Source organism: Xiphias gladius, chromosome 11 (assembly GCF_016859285.1).
Source record: "Xiphias gladius isolate SHS-SW01 ecotype Sanya breed wild chromosome 11, ASM1685928v1, whole genome shotgun sequence".
Lineage (NCBI taxonomy): Eukaryota > Metazoa > Chordata > Actinopteri > Istiophoriformes > Xiphiidae > Xiphias > Xiphias gladius.
In genome coordinates this window covers 16549957-16564589 of record NC_053410.1, presented here as the reverse complement: position 1 = coordinate 16564589, position 14633 = coordinate 16549957, and the positions used below count along the sequence as shown (strand labels likewise).

The 14633-nt window shown below is 40.8% G+C and overlaps 1 protein-coding gene across 1 annotated transcript; it reads left to right on the top strand.

Moving 5' to 3' along the window:
- Positions 1–251: 251 nt before the first annotated feature.
- Positions 252–13297, top strand: col9a1b (collagen, type IX, alpha 1b). Its single transcript, XM_040139535.1, has 31 exons — positions 252–326; positions 813–875; positions 981–1016; positions 1113–1175; positions 2273–2326; positions 2675–2710; positions 2869–2892; positions 3003–3056; positions 4200–4253; positions 4491–4523; positions 4611–4667; positions 4773–4826; positions 6112–6165; positions 6291–6344; positions 6506–6559; positions 6647–6700; positions 6812–6865; positions 6957–7010; positions 7159–7212; positions 7827–7871; positions 7983–8036; positions 8123–8176; positions 8278–8331; positions 9060–9131; positions 9328–9363; positions 9484–9528; positions 9658–9690; positions 11260–11314; positions 12230–12418; positions 12511–12588; positions 12835–13297. Exons 1-31 carry the CDS (start codon positions 252–254, stop codon positions 13023–13025), a joined length of 1887 nt encoding a protein of 628 aa, XP_039995469.1. The 3' UTR covers positions 13026–13297.
- Positions 13298–14633: the final 1336 nt, after the last annotated feature.

The window sequence follows — 14633 nt, the reverse complement described above, 5'->3', positions numbered from 1 at the left end:
CGCCGATCCTGCCTATTGGTGGCGTCTGCGGTGTGGCCCCTCCCCGCGGTGTCCCCTCTGCAAACCCTCCAATCGCCTCCTGTAACCGAGCCTTTGCATGAATAAACATGAGCCCCTGATGGCTATGGGACCGCGGACGGTCTAGATAGCTGGAGGGGATTCAGTTGGGTTGTTTTGTCGTGGGCTCCTTCAGCCCAACAATTCCCAGAGAAAGGACTACAACTTTTACCTTTCCTGCCCACGGGGAGATCATGGCTCGGGCCCCCAGCTTTAGAGGGCCACTTCTGCTACTGCTCCTGCAGCTTGTCTTTATTTGCTCTGCTCAAGTAAGACATATTTCTCTCTTCTGTGTGTGTGTGTGTGTTCTCTCTATTTGTCTCTCTAGACTGATGTGACAGAGGTGCAGGTGAGTGTTCTCCTGGCTCTCCTGTAAATAACAAGAAGCATCTGTGGCGTTATACTGGGGTTGTTTTATTCAGTAAATTTATTGGACAAATGTCCTGGAAAAAAGTAAGGTGCACCACTTTTTTTCTGGACTTTCCTTTTTAAACCTTTCCTTTTACAAGGTGCTATCTATTGCTGACATATTGCTTCAAGCAGAAATGTTCTCTGTAGGCTGTAAGCTATTTCAGTTTTTCAAGAGACAGTCCTGACGTCTGGCCAAAATACAATAAGACAGTGCACCTGTTCTCATTGTTTCATATTGTCTGTGTAGTAGGTTTTTCCATGTAAGAAACGTGAAAAATTGGTTTGGGTCGTTATCCAAAATTGAAGCTGATATTTTATTATGATATAATGATTGTTTTACTCAGAGGAGCGAAGGACCTTCTGGCCCTCCCGGACCTGCAGGTGTCCCAGGAATTGATGGCGTTGCTGTAAGTGCTCTCAGTTCTGCAACGTTGTCCATATAATGCGACAAATACTTTGCAAATAGTTCACTGTTTACTCTTCTTGAAGCCTTGAATCTCTTTTTTTTGCAGGGGGAAAGGGGAGCAGATGGCGAGGATGGTCCTCCTGTAATTATAACATTCAATAAAAAATTTGATTGATGTATTGTAGGGCTTTTCGCTGAATTATGTATGTATGTGGAATGTGGAACCTTTGTTTTTTAGGGACCTGATGGAGATGCAGGCAAACCCGGCTCTTCAGGATTACCTGGAATTCCTGGAAATGATGTGAGTGCTCTATGTTTTATATTTGAAGTATTTGGAGTTTCGCTTCATTGCGTGCCACAATAACACCTCAAGCCTGCACGGGGTTGGAACTACAAAGCGTGATCCTCCCACCATATAGGTTATGTTCGCACTTATTAGTCTTGAGTGACTAATGAAGTTTCAGATTTAGAGGGGGTTCTTTAGGAAATGTGTGCAAAAATGTGAGGAATTTATTAAACAGGATGAACAAATCCAAATTTCCTTTCCAACAGGGTAAACCAGGACCTGAGTGTAATTAACTTTGACTGCTTTGAGAGTTTAAAGGAGGGTTAGGAAAACATCCTAACATAACACTGGTGCTGATGATAGACTGACAAAGAGGGGCTGTAGGTTAATTAAGTTCACCTTAAAGGTTTAGCTATATAAAGTATCAGTTTATTTCAACACTCATTCAGAATGTTGTTTTTATAAGCTATTATAAAATGTATTTGTTTTATGCATTATGATTCATTGGCTGTGTTTCACCTCGATACATCTAACAGGATTCTAAAAACAATGGCAGCTTTGTTGGCTGGCCACTGTTAGTATCTCCTGTTGAGAATCCTCAGAACAGTGTGGAATGATTCCTGTCAATGGGCTTGTTTGAAAATGAGCCAGAGGAATGTTGCTCTCCGTGCTTGGTTTGCACTCTGAGAATTTTGCCCTCTGCCCTGGTGCTGACTTTTTTTGCATGTCTGTTAAGTTGAACACACGCTCGTGGACATCATGGAACGTTCAAAGGCAGACCTTTAATTTCAATGCGACTCATGAACGTGAACAAGGGCCAGTGCAGTATATACTGAAACACTTTGGAGGGGGTGGTCATGGTCAAGTTAATCCCACTTATGAATACATAGGACTCCTCCCACTGGAGTGTGATTGCGTTATGATGTAATATATGGAGATTTGATGCTGAATTCAGAAATATTGAAGGGGGAAAAAAAGTATTGGCTGTTGAGGTAGTAGGAACATTTAACTTGCCCATGGTTTTTCAAATGTAAGTTGAAAAAATACAGACACTGAAGTGCTCTGAGCTTTGTTATGCTGCATTAGTTAAGCCTGATGTCTCTTCTCTGCAGGGTTTGACCGGGCCAATTGGAGATCCTGGGCCTGACGGTCCCCCCGGACAGAAAGTGAGTGACTAATGAGCCTTTGCTTTCCTGCTTTAGAGACTGTCAGTGAAATGGTGCCAAGCTGCTGTCCAGTCTTTTGGCATGGCAGTGAGAGCCGCAGTGCATAAACCAATTCCTCATGACAAATTAGACTTAATCCTGCAAGTCTTCTGTGTAATCTCCGTGGGGAATGAAGCCCCAACATTGGTCCTCATTAGGCTAAACATTGCTGGGTCAAATGTGTCCAGCTCAGTCATGTGATGAGCTGGAGGAATGTTAACTTGGCCTGTCTGCAGGCTCACACAGCGCCGTTTTACCTGACCACAGTATTTCAGTGTTTGTCTCGGTTTCTGTATCTTCATCCTTTAGGGTGAACCTGGAAAACCTGGACCTCGTGGGGCAGCTGTGAGTAGCATTTCCCCCTCTAAACCAGTCAGTACAAGGATCAGAGCAACCATGAATGTCTGGAAATTACACAGTCTAGAAGCTGTCTGTATTTTATTGCTTGTGTACACCAAATTATATATATCACCCTGAGTCATATTGTATATGTCTCTCCTTAGGGTGTTGGGCCAGATGGAACCACCGTAAGTCATTTGTTTATGCTACAACATACACACCACAGTTTATATGAACTTTTGGTAGTCTTTATCAAAGTTGTGTTAATACTGAATACCTAAAATGTGACCTTGTACAGGGACCGCCCGGGCCTGGAGGACTTCCAGGTGAAGTGGGAAAAGTTGGACAACCTGTGAGTAGCGATAGAACAATAGACCGTTACCGTGTTTTAAATTAGGATTAGAGACTAGAAAATACAGCGCAGCGTCAGATACTATCCGCACGAGCACTGAGGCGGTATGCTGCCATTGACCACTGACAGATCAGATGTGTTTATCTTCATGCCACGATAGCAAAGGTGAAAGTCAGTCTAAGCTGAAGTCAAAAAGACTGCATGTGGGTGAAGCCACTTTCACTGGATACACTGCTGGCATCACCAAAACCTGTCCACAGATGATTTATAGTATCTTCCATTATTACAAAGTTAGAATTTGATATTATAAACACAATGTATCTGTACAGCGCTGCATACTGTAGTGTCAGTAAACTGAAAGAGGTGCTGCCCCTGAACCTTCACAAATCTATGACAACATTTGTGCACAAACACACATAAGAGCACGTTTACACAAACATACTCTGTGCACCACTTGTACCAACTTGACATCTTATTCAGCATTTTTAAGCTTTTTTTCACACATCATAAGAAAATTTCAAAAATTGATTTTACGTGAGAAAATGAACACTAAAAATAAATTTTCAGCATTTCATCTGATTTAATTGCCCCAAGTGTCATTTTTATTAGTATTTCATATGCCAGAATTTATCTGTACTTTGTAGTTAAGACTAATATTTGACTTATTTTTATTATCATTTCGCCCTTTGACTTTAGCTGTCAGTATCAGCTTACATTGGATTTCATACCAATGATTATGAATATATAGTTATTGTCACATTTCACCATGTGTATTGATAAATGCCAGTGTGTCTCAGAACATTTGAATTACCATCACCTGTAACTAGAAATAAAAAAAGGCCTCCCAGAGTAAATTGCCCTGAATGACCAACATCTGAAACGTAGAGCATCAAAATTCTGATGGTGTAAAAATCTGCATTAACAATTTTCATGTGGCCCAGAGACGGTAAGAGATGCTTTACAGTGAAAATCATATAATGTAAGCTAGTAGTAATTGAATGGTTTTAGGCTTATCGTAATGCTTTGACACAAACCTTTTTTTTTCTGTTGCAAGATTCCTAATGAACTGAATTGTTGGTACTTATATACAGTGCATTCAATTTCCTTGTGTTTTTTTGACACATTTTATGTCTCTTTCCACAGGGGGCCATGGGTGTGAGAGGGCCACAGGGACCTAATGGACCAACAGGGCCCAGAGTAAGTGACAAACCTTCAGTTGACATCTGGCAAGATGTGCCACTGATTACATTTGACTTTTATATTTCACAAGGGAAGGAACACAATGCAAGCATGAAATTAACTTGGCCTTGGTAGTGATGCCTCCGCTGCACACTGCTGTTCCTTGCTGTAGTGATTTACAAGCTCCTTACAGCCATCATGATGTCGATAGCTGGCAATATTAAAGTGTTAACTTGTATTTCCTCTCAATTTCAGGGTGCAGCTGGAATGCTTGGCAATGCTGATCTGGTAAAGCTTTGTTTTCTGGGGATTGTGAATGAGCTTTTCTTGCATAAAATGTCAGGAATATTTTCTAACTTTTATGTTGTTGTTTAGTGTCCAAACTCCTGTCCACCTGGAACCCCTGGACATCCTGGCCTTCCTGGCATGAAGGTGAATAGCAGAGTTGTAGTATTTTGTGTCACACTAGAATCATTTTAGTGTCCCTAAATATAGTGTGTTTAATTGGTTCTCCTTTTACTCTCCATATGTTTCCAGGGCCACAAAGGTGTAAAAGGTGAAGCAGGAGAACCAGGGAAACAAGGGCACAAGGTAAAATATGTTCTGTTTAGGGGAAAATCCTTGTTTGTCAAGTATTTCTAGTCGTGTGAAATGTTATAAACATTCCATGGATCGACAAAGGGAATTTATACTCACATAAAACTGCATAAATAGTTACTTAAAAACATGAATTTCCCTCCCCAACTGTCCACACACCACAACGTTCCACCTTAGAAAAGAATTATCCATGACTTAAATGTGAAAAAGTGATTCCCAGCACCTTTGAGACACGTATTATTTGTGCTGCTCTATTTCCAGAGGAAGTGATACATGCCTGTGAGTAATGCCTCTTACTCCTTGTAATGCTCGGAGGGTGATTTATTTTAAATGATGTTCAAGCACAACTACCCTCTCCCCATAATGTGTCCGTGCACTATATAAATGGAAATGAGTCTGGGACTATCTCCCTTTATCACCCTTTGCCAGGATATGATTTACAGTCAGTCTGCGCTCTATCCATGAGAATGATTTTCTCCTCCACTGAAAGTTTCATTTGAGGGTCCTTTTGCCTGTTTTCCATTCCGAAATTCACAAATATAAAGATGTTTACAGTTAACTATAGAACAACCAGATGTTCTGCTGGGGTTGAAAGTGTATTATTTTGTGATATTAAAGAAGAATATTGAATGATAAAACAAGTATGTATTTGAAAGATTGCCCACTCGCACATGGTTGTATTGTGTGGCCCAGTTATATTTAAGACATGCAGCACACATGCAGACATGAACAGAAACAATATGTTCCGGTAGTTACATATTACACATGACAATAAAGGACAAGTTTGTTTTAATCAAACCACCAGAGATTGAAGACATTATTTTTTTTTAATGGTTCTAGAGTCTGGCTGAACCAGGCTTTCATCTTTGTCTTTCTGGAGACCAAAAACTCTCCATTGGAGGAAGATGGATTCAGAATTTTTTCGTATCAGACAATCCGGCAGAATTAAGACAGGATCCTCATTACTCTCTTGTTCTTTGATGTAAACAACTGCTGACCTGTTTCATTGCATACATTTCTGTTTGTTGTGTAATGTTTGATAGCCTATGTATTGTTTACGTGTTAGTGGCCAGTTCTAATACACATAATTCAAAGAAGAATTTGCCTTTTTAATGATAGAAAATGCAGCCTATGTGTTCATTTTTTTCTGTAAAAAGAGAGGCACCGAGTGGATGCCAGTTGCATCATGTGTTAGGATATGGTTTCACTCTTATAACGTAGTTAAATTTGCTGTTCTGCGTTTCATCTGATTGAATTCATGCTGTATTTCTTCACTCAGGGTGAGGAGGGAGACCAGGGAAGTATAGGAGACGTTGGATCCCAAGGACCAATGGTTAGATACTGTATTTATTAGATGATATATTAAATGCTTTCAAGTTACAGTTTGTTCTTTACTGTGTCAGGTTCTCTTTTCTTTTCTGCTCACTGAGGCACCTGTTTGATCTGTTGTTATTTTAGGGCCCTCAGGGAATTCGGGGAGCCATGGGAATGATGGGCCCTAAGGGAGAGATGGTAAGTGTGTTTATAATTTTTAAGCCCACGGTACCCTTCACATACATCAGATTCTTCTTGAATTACTGGCAAATTCAGGGAGAATTCGATTAACTGTCGTCTATTATTGTAAAATCCTTTAAACAAATTATAATACCAATACTAACACTGTTCTCTGGCAGGGAGCTCGGGGTCCTGATGGAGATCCAGGTCCTCAGGGTGTCGCGGGGGCAACTGTAAGTTTGTCCCACAATGTAAATACGTTTATTTTTAAAGCAAATGTGGAATGCGTGAGTCATATATGATTCAATGCATCATTTCAGGGCGATCAAGGCCAGAGAGGTGTGATGGGCGAGCTTGGGCCTAAAGGGGAAACGGTTAGTAGACACACCTCATCATCATGGACATAAACATTTTCAAATGTCAAAAACAGATGTTTTGTACAGCTATTGTAAATGGACTAACTGTATTGTTGCTATGTTGTTCAGGGTATTCAAGGGCAAAGAGGAATCACAGGCCTGCCAGGTCCCAAGGGAGAGCCTGTGAGTGTCTGATCAATGACGACAAATAAACCTAGTTTTCGGATACATTTTGTGCAAAAAACTCAATTTATTTTGTCCTTTTTATCACCAGGGCTTACCAGGTGTGGATGGGCGCGAGGGTATTCCGGGGATGCCAGGAACAAAGGTAGAGCATCAATTGTACTGATTCTTTTATAAAACTAAGAATTTCTTTATTTTAAATTGCATTTCTTATAAAAATAAAAGCAAGACTTGGCTATTTTGTTGTTAGGAGCAGTATCAACTTCAGTTTTTCACTGTCCGTTCCCCTGCAGGGAGGCCTTGGGAAGCCAGGTGCTCCGGGGGAGGTTGGACTTCAGGGGCTTCCTGTGAGTATGACCTGTAACCCCAAACTGTCAAGACTGACTGATTGGATTCATCTGAGTAAACTCCCCAGGAGCAGTTTAAAGCACCAGGGCTCATGCATGCTGCAGTATAGTACCCATCTCCACATTTGTACTATAACGTTGACATTTCAAGCATATGCTGTGGAATCCCACCCCACTGTGATATTAACCACATACCGCAGGCTGTGCTGTGAGACAGTGATTACTGTCTTCCTCCAACATAAATGTGAGAGCAAAGTTTTTCCAGCCCTATAAACTGTGATTAGTCTACTGAAAGCCACTAAAGAGAAGCAGTTGTGCAAACATGAACACCCTGATTGTGGTAGCATTAAGAAATATTTTGTTGGTGTAAAATTCATCACCAGATTCAAATACTGAGACTACTTTTATAAAATCAGGCTTATTTGGATTAAAAGCTCCAAGGAATATATTTTTTTCTCACTAAGCCAGCCTTCTTCAAGCTCCAGTGTTTCTTACAGTGAAGTGAACTTGCTTTTAAGGACACTTGCTGCTAAAAATAGTTATTGTAAGTTGTTGTAAGAAATTGTTCTCCGTGTTGCTGATGTATCTCTTCAAGAAATGTTCTGTGTTTATAGGGTTTGCCTGGTGCACCTGGACAAAAAGGCTCGAGTGGCCCTAAGGTTGTTTGTTTGATCAATTATTACATATTTTCAGTTGTTTCTGCATTCATATATATATTTTTTTTCTTAAATTGTCAAAATCTGAAAGGCATTTTGGTTGCTTCTGTGCAGGGAGACGCAGGTCAATCAGGCCTCCCTGGAACAATGGGACCTGCCGGCAAATCAGTAAGTATGAGCGGCATATCTTGAAGTGCTGTCCTGTCTTTGTCACCTCTGTTGTGTCACTGTGGTATTTAACTGTCACACCACAGGGTGAGCGCGGAGAACAGGGAGAGGTGGGACCTGTTGGACCGATCGGTTATCCTGTGAGTATTTTTCTCACCTGAATTTCTGTTGTCTTTCATTTATTCAGATTTCAACTATAAACTCAACCCTTTTCTTACGCATCATTTTCTCTTCCCCACAGGGAGACACAGGAGAGCACGGCCCTGTAGGTCCAGCTGGCAAGCCAGGTTCCAGGGTAAGCTTTAAACACAGTCACAATCAAATTAAATTTAGATTTTAACCGGTGGATTTTTCAAAATTTTAGTTTTTGTTCATGCCTTTATTTTGAAACTAAAGGCCTTATAAAAACCCTAGCTGCCAGTGTACATCAAACAATCATTAGCAGTAATATAGAGAACAACCTCTAGAGAGAATACATACACAAGGAGAGGCACCAAATGATAATTACCTCTTGCATTTTTGATACTTTGAATGAAAGAAGTGGAAAGGGAGGCAGGCCTCAGAGTGTAATAGTCCTGGCTGTTGTTTCACCGGCATGTCTCAGAGAATAGACTGGGCCTGGATCTCACATGAGGTCTATTTTCACAGTAAGGGGAGACGAGTGAGCAGCGGGCTGAATGAGCCCTCTGTTCTCCTGGCATTCCTCAGACAGTCGCTCAGTGATCAAAGAGGGAATGGCACACACGCAAACATGCCTGAGAGAATAGGTAGCAATGCTAAGCTTTTATGAGCACAATGCGTGGACGTACTCTAGTACACAACGCATCCTCACCTTTAAACTGGAGTTATTGACTCTAAATATTGATATCCAAGCACTTTCACTAATGCTAACAGGTGTTATCCACCATGATATACCCTAAGTGCATTGCTTTGTCTTTTAAAGGCTGCTGTGGATCTCAACATATTATGTGTAACCGTGCGTAGATTTTTCTACTCATCAGATATGCATGTTATTTGTTACAGGGACCCAAAGGTGACCCCGGCCTTCCTGGTCTCCCTGGTCCTCCTGGCCTTCCTGGGGTGAAAGGAGAGCGGGTAAGAGAACACTACAGTCCCATTCAGAGACCTTTTCAGATTTAGCACCATTGTCTTGAACACTTAGAGAGAAATTAATGTTCGACAGCAAACAGCAGATTAGCTCCCTCTAGTGTGGACAAGTAGAGTATTCTGCCTTCACTCCGCAACGATCATTTATAGTTAGTTGACACATTTGCTTTGTTTTTTATTACAGGGAGAACGTGGTGAAGCCGGACCCAAAGGAGAGCAGGTATTAAAATCCTGATACTAAATAATTCTGTCTTAATAGTAATGCTGCATTTAAATAACAAGCAGGTTGTTTTGAGCAAATCATTTACACACTTTGTAAAATCATTTACACACTTTGTAGGGAACACAAGGTGATGAGGGGAACCCTGGCGACAAAGGGGATGTTGTAAGTTGTTAAACCAACACTGTTAATTTAACTTACTTTAAGTACTCAACATTTCTATTGGCAATAGAATCTTACCAGAGTAAAACTGTCCCTGTTTCCATCCTCTCTGTTTTATCGATGGTGTCATAGGGTGAACAAGGAGAACCTGGACCTAAAGGAGCGGTAAACTCACACAGATTATTTTAACCTGGTATCTCAGTGTTTTTTCCTGTGGTGTCAAACCATTGAGAAAGTGCTGCAGTTTCCTAATATTTCATATGGTCTGGTGCACTATTTTCTGTCAAGCTCGGCAACCCCGGCGAGCCTGGTAGTAGAGGTCCTGAGGGAAATCGGGGCCAGCCTGGCATCGAGGGGCCGCCTGGCACACCTGGACCCCGGGGCATGCAGGGGAATAGAGGTCCACCTGGAATCAGAGGGTCCCAGGGACCTGCGGTAGGTCCAAGAGAAAACACTTCAAGTCAAGAGTCTGGAGAAAGTGTATAACTACGCTGCCCGTGCAGCAGACAGAGTGAGAGGGAAACAAGCCAAGCAACCAAAACGCTCAGGCCTAAAGGTTTTGATTGAGCACTAGGACTCGCAGGGAATACAAAAAAAACCCATTGTAATCGTCTATACCTTCTGTATAGTAGGTGAAAGACAATCTGGGTTGGGGGGTCTTGTCATTGTTTTTGTTCATGTTTAAAGTCATACAAATGGAAAAGTACTATTTGTCCTGGTAAGAAAACCTTCCTATACAGTACACAATTTATCAACAACACCTTGCACAACTTTCAATGTCTTGCATTTTTACATCGAAATCTTGACTTTTAATGCAATTGAATTCAGCGTATTGGTAGCAGTTCACTCACTGAGTGCCAGTCCTTCCACACAGAAAGGCCATGATAGTGATTTGAGTTTTTAACTTCCTCTGTCACTCCTGTCAGATCCTTTCTTTTCATAATTGATATCTCATTTGTTTACAATTTTTGATTAAAACCTCTCTGTATCCTGTGCAGGTATCACTTCATGTTTTACTTTCAAACAAATTATGGTCAATTCTAATGAAGATGTAGGGGTACTAATTTCTGGAAGCTCTTTCTTCTTAAAGTCTACAGAACGTATTTATTTAAAAAAAACTTAGGCAGGGGCCATTAATAAGTCCCTCCGGGTTGAATACCATTATCTTTGTTCTACCGTCCTTCTTATATTTTTAACTTGTGCAAATAAACTGTAAAACTCTAAACTCTAATATTTTTCAGCAGGACTTAATTAATCAAAACAGATGAGCAAGATGCTCTGAAAATGTTGTTTTATTGGAAATTGTAAATTTTTGCACCGAAGGCTTCAGTAGAGGAATTGAATCCTGACTTGTACGGGCTGACGTGCCCGTAGGGGCAAGGAGACAATCAGAAAGAACGTTTCCTCATTGAGATCGGTAAAATCCCAACTCAGATTTAATACATGTGTCGTTGCAATGGGAAACCTTTGCACATATGTCCACAATGTCCATTTTTCAGGAGAGGACAGAGGGAGCCTCACTTCACCACAGTGGACTTTTACCTTATTAACCAGGTTTTAGGAGCCCAAGAGTGGCAGAGGTGTCTCCACCCAAAGAGCACAGTGTAATCTTCAAATTTTAGCGAAAGCAGATCAGTAAAAAAAGGAGTAGTTCTGTTTTCACTTGATAACAGTCTTGACGTAAATGTTTTAGACACTGTAATGAACTCTATTAAATAATCTTTTTTTTTCTAGGGTAAAGAGCCAAGTGATCAACACATCAAACAAGTTTGTATGCGAGTCATGCAAGGTAAGAAAGATAGGTCTTTCACCCCATTTATCAATCCTTTGTGCCTCCTTGCTTGTCTTTAATCTTTCCCAGAATGTTTCATTACACAACCACACATAGCGCCGCCCCGCGGGTGTCTCATTGATCTGGGCGGTTGCTGAATACTCTGAAGTTCAAAATAGGAAAGGTCTCATAACCAAAACATGAAATAAGCCTCAATCTTTGTTTATTTGATGGATGAAAAACTCCTTCTCCGAGCTTTAGAAATGTTTCACTGAAGTCACAACCTCTGTTCTCTTCATTCTTTTGCTCTTACGTCTCCACAACTCATCTCCTACACTCATGACTTTTTTATACCCGATGTGTTGAAAAATTAATTTCACCTCCAGCAGACCTGCACTTCTCTGCTCCAAGCAAAGAGTCTGCCTGGAAAGGAAATCTTAAAAAAGAGCGGTCGAGCAGGCGCTGCATGAATTTTCATCAGCAGCCAGAAAACTGGAATCTTAAGTGCAAAGTACTATGCAGCAAGGAGCCACAGGAGAGTAATATTAGATCCTTTGCACCATGAACATACATTTTCTGTCACTTAAAATAAAGAATATTATCTAATTTTTGCTCAATTTACTGAGGTTCTATGGAAAAAGATTTGAAAAACAGGGGAAGCTTGAGGGATGCCGTGACCACAGTTTTACCTCGCTCTGCTTCACTCTGAACTCAAGTACAAGAGCTGTTGGAACATCTCCTCTATGAGAATTGCATTGGGATTTCAAATGAGCCTTCTTATGCTACTCTTATGATTTTTTTTTTACAAAGTTTTACATTTTAAAAATTCCTTTGATAACAGTCAGCTACAACTGTTCAGAAACATTCAGTGTATTTTGGGCCATTTTGCATCTGATGGTTCATCAGGTTCCTCTTTCTGCTGTGCTCCAACAGAACAGCTGGCCCAGCTAGCAGCTAGTTTAAGGAGGCCAGAGTCTGGCGTAGCTGGTTTACCTGGAAAACCCGGACCTCCAGGGCCTCCTGGGCCTCCAGGAGACAATGGCTTCCCTGGGCAAGCTGGAGCAAGAGGCCTTCCAGGACTCAAAGGGCCACCAGGACCTTTGGGAACAAAAGGACCTAAAGGTAATACAATTACTGGCAGGTGTCGCTGCTTAGGGTGATGTTTGGCATGTTTGATTATTACATTACATTACATTATATAATACATCTTACAGGTGAAATGGGAGACAGAGGCTCCAGAGGGCCAACTACACGAGGACCTAAAGGTCAGCCAGGACCTCCTGGACTTCCTGGTGAGTAAATTTTGCCTTCTGCTCCTCGATCCTAAAGGGTAGGTAGTCCCACGTGTACATTCAGAGTGTTTTTTGTTGCTGTAATCATGGAATCTTCCTCGTGGACAGGAAGAATGATCACACGAACCAGAAGCTCTTTCATTGCATATAGGAAGTGGGACTGTTGTCTTAAGACAGAATTTGAAAAATATGAACCTGTCCTAAATCTAGCAGCTGGCATCCTAATCTAAATTTTTGTGACCACAGGTGAGCCAGGAAAACCTGGCTACGGGCAGGATGGTCGGGACGGGCAGAGGGGACCTCCTGGCGTTCCTGGACAGCCCGGTGTGCCTGGGCCTCCTGGTGCAGCTGGTCCTAACGGTTACTGTGACCCATCAGCCTGCAACCTCCAGCCAGGGATCATCCAACAGGATGTGAAGGGACCTGCAGGGAACTAAGAGCCACTCTGGCAGAGACAGAAAGACTGTTGGATTATCTCCCCTGAGCACACAACATTTTCCACACTTTCTTCCCATGGGTTGGGATTGGTGTGCCACCTTTGATCCATTAACCTCTAGTCTTGTGAGCATGTTTTGTGCCAGCCACATCTCCATCAGAAGAAGCCAGAAATGAAAAAATAAACAAAAACAAAAGAAAACATTGTTTTTTATGCGCTGCAAAAATCGCTGCTTGTTCTGGTGTATTTTTCTACCTGAGAGATGTTTTGAAATATTCAGGAAAGTGTGTTCACATTTCTGAGATGAAATGACTAGAAATGTTTGTTTATCCCACTCTCCTTGTACCTCTGCCTGTTTTTTCTTATGCTGTTCTCCATTTACACTGTTTACTTACACAAAAGCTCATCCACTTTCTCACAGAACATTTCAAATAGTGACCCAAAGCTTATCAGGATCAGGATTTTGTGTGGTCAAAGTGCCTTTTGTCAATTATTTTGTTCTGTATGTGCTAATGTACCAAAGATGCACCTACTGAAACCCTCTTTTCTTACTATACATTTTTGCATGTCTCACCATCTTTTTCAGCCCAGCAGTTCAAAATAAAAAGGAGAGAGGATGAAAATGTCATCAAGTCACACTGACTTCAGTTTATGTTGTAAATCTGTAAAAAAAAATGTTTGAATTGTGGTTAATTATATTTCCTACAAAACAACCTGATGTGAGATTTTGCCTCATTGTACAGAATGACAACAGATTGCAGCCGTGCATATATGGAAATATATTTTAGGAATGAGGGAAAACCTCATTAATGTAAGAAATAAAGAAAAAAACACATGCAGTGTTTAATTTATTCTGTACACTGGTATCATTCTGTGATGATATATTTGTAACAAATATCAGGAAATGCAAAATAAATGTTCTCCATTGGTTTTCACGAACTGTTCACCTGAAGTAAAAACAAAAATATCGTTCCTGACCAAAGAGTCTCACCTCAAGGTCCATTTAGTAGCTGTTCTGGACCTCTCCATCATATCACATCATTTTCATTGGCAGATGGAGTTTTCCCAGTTGTCATGGAAATGTAGATTTGAAAATTTTCATCTCCTCTGAGCACTTTAATGACTTCTTGTCTACATTTTGTCATCAACAATGGGATATTATCAAAAGCTCCAGAACAGCTACTAAATCGACCCTGTGGTGAAATTGTTTGTTTAAAACTGCTTTTTCCAAGGTCAAGAATAAAAAGTGAAACTCAAAAATGTCACAGCTCATATGTTTCATTCGAAACAGGCTTCATACACATCTTTGCATTTTTATTAATTAACTTTATTCCATTTTAAAGAGAACTAAAATAGTAAAAATGTCAGTTATCTTGCTACATAACAAAACAACTTCAAGAAATTCTTATGGGAGTTTTAACCGTTAATAAAACTAGATATTCAACATTGTCCCATAGGAAACAACAACTGCCACTTTTTTAGACTCCGTGTAAAAGAACTGTAACCGATGCCATGTTAGTGCAGAAAAGACAAGAGGCCACGAGAAATAAAGCACTGAATAATATTTATTGCACGTGTGTAAGGCAGGTGCCATTTATCAGTGTAGATA

Coding starts and splice junctions, on each gene's coding strand:
- col9a1b (XM_040139535.1), top strand. CDS start 252: ATGGCTCGGGCCCCCAGCTTTAGAGGGCCACTTCTGCTACTGCTCCTG. Junction 2,893..3,002: donor TTGGGCCAGATGGAACCACC/GTAAGTCATTTG, acceptor GACCTTGTACAG/GGACCGCCCGGGCCTGGAGG. Junction 8,332..9,059: donor CTGGCAAGCCAGGTTCCAGG/GTAAGCTTTAAA, acceptor TATTTGTTACAG/GGACCCAAAGGTGACCCCGG.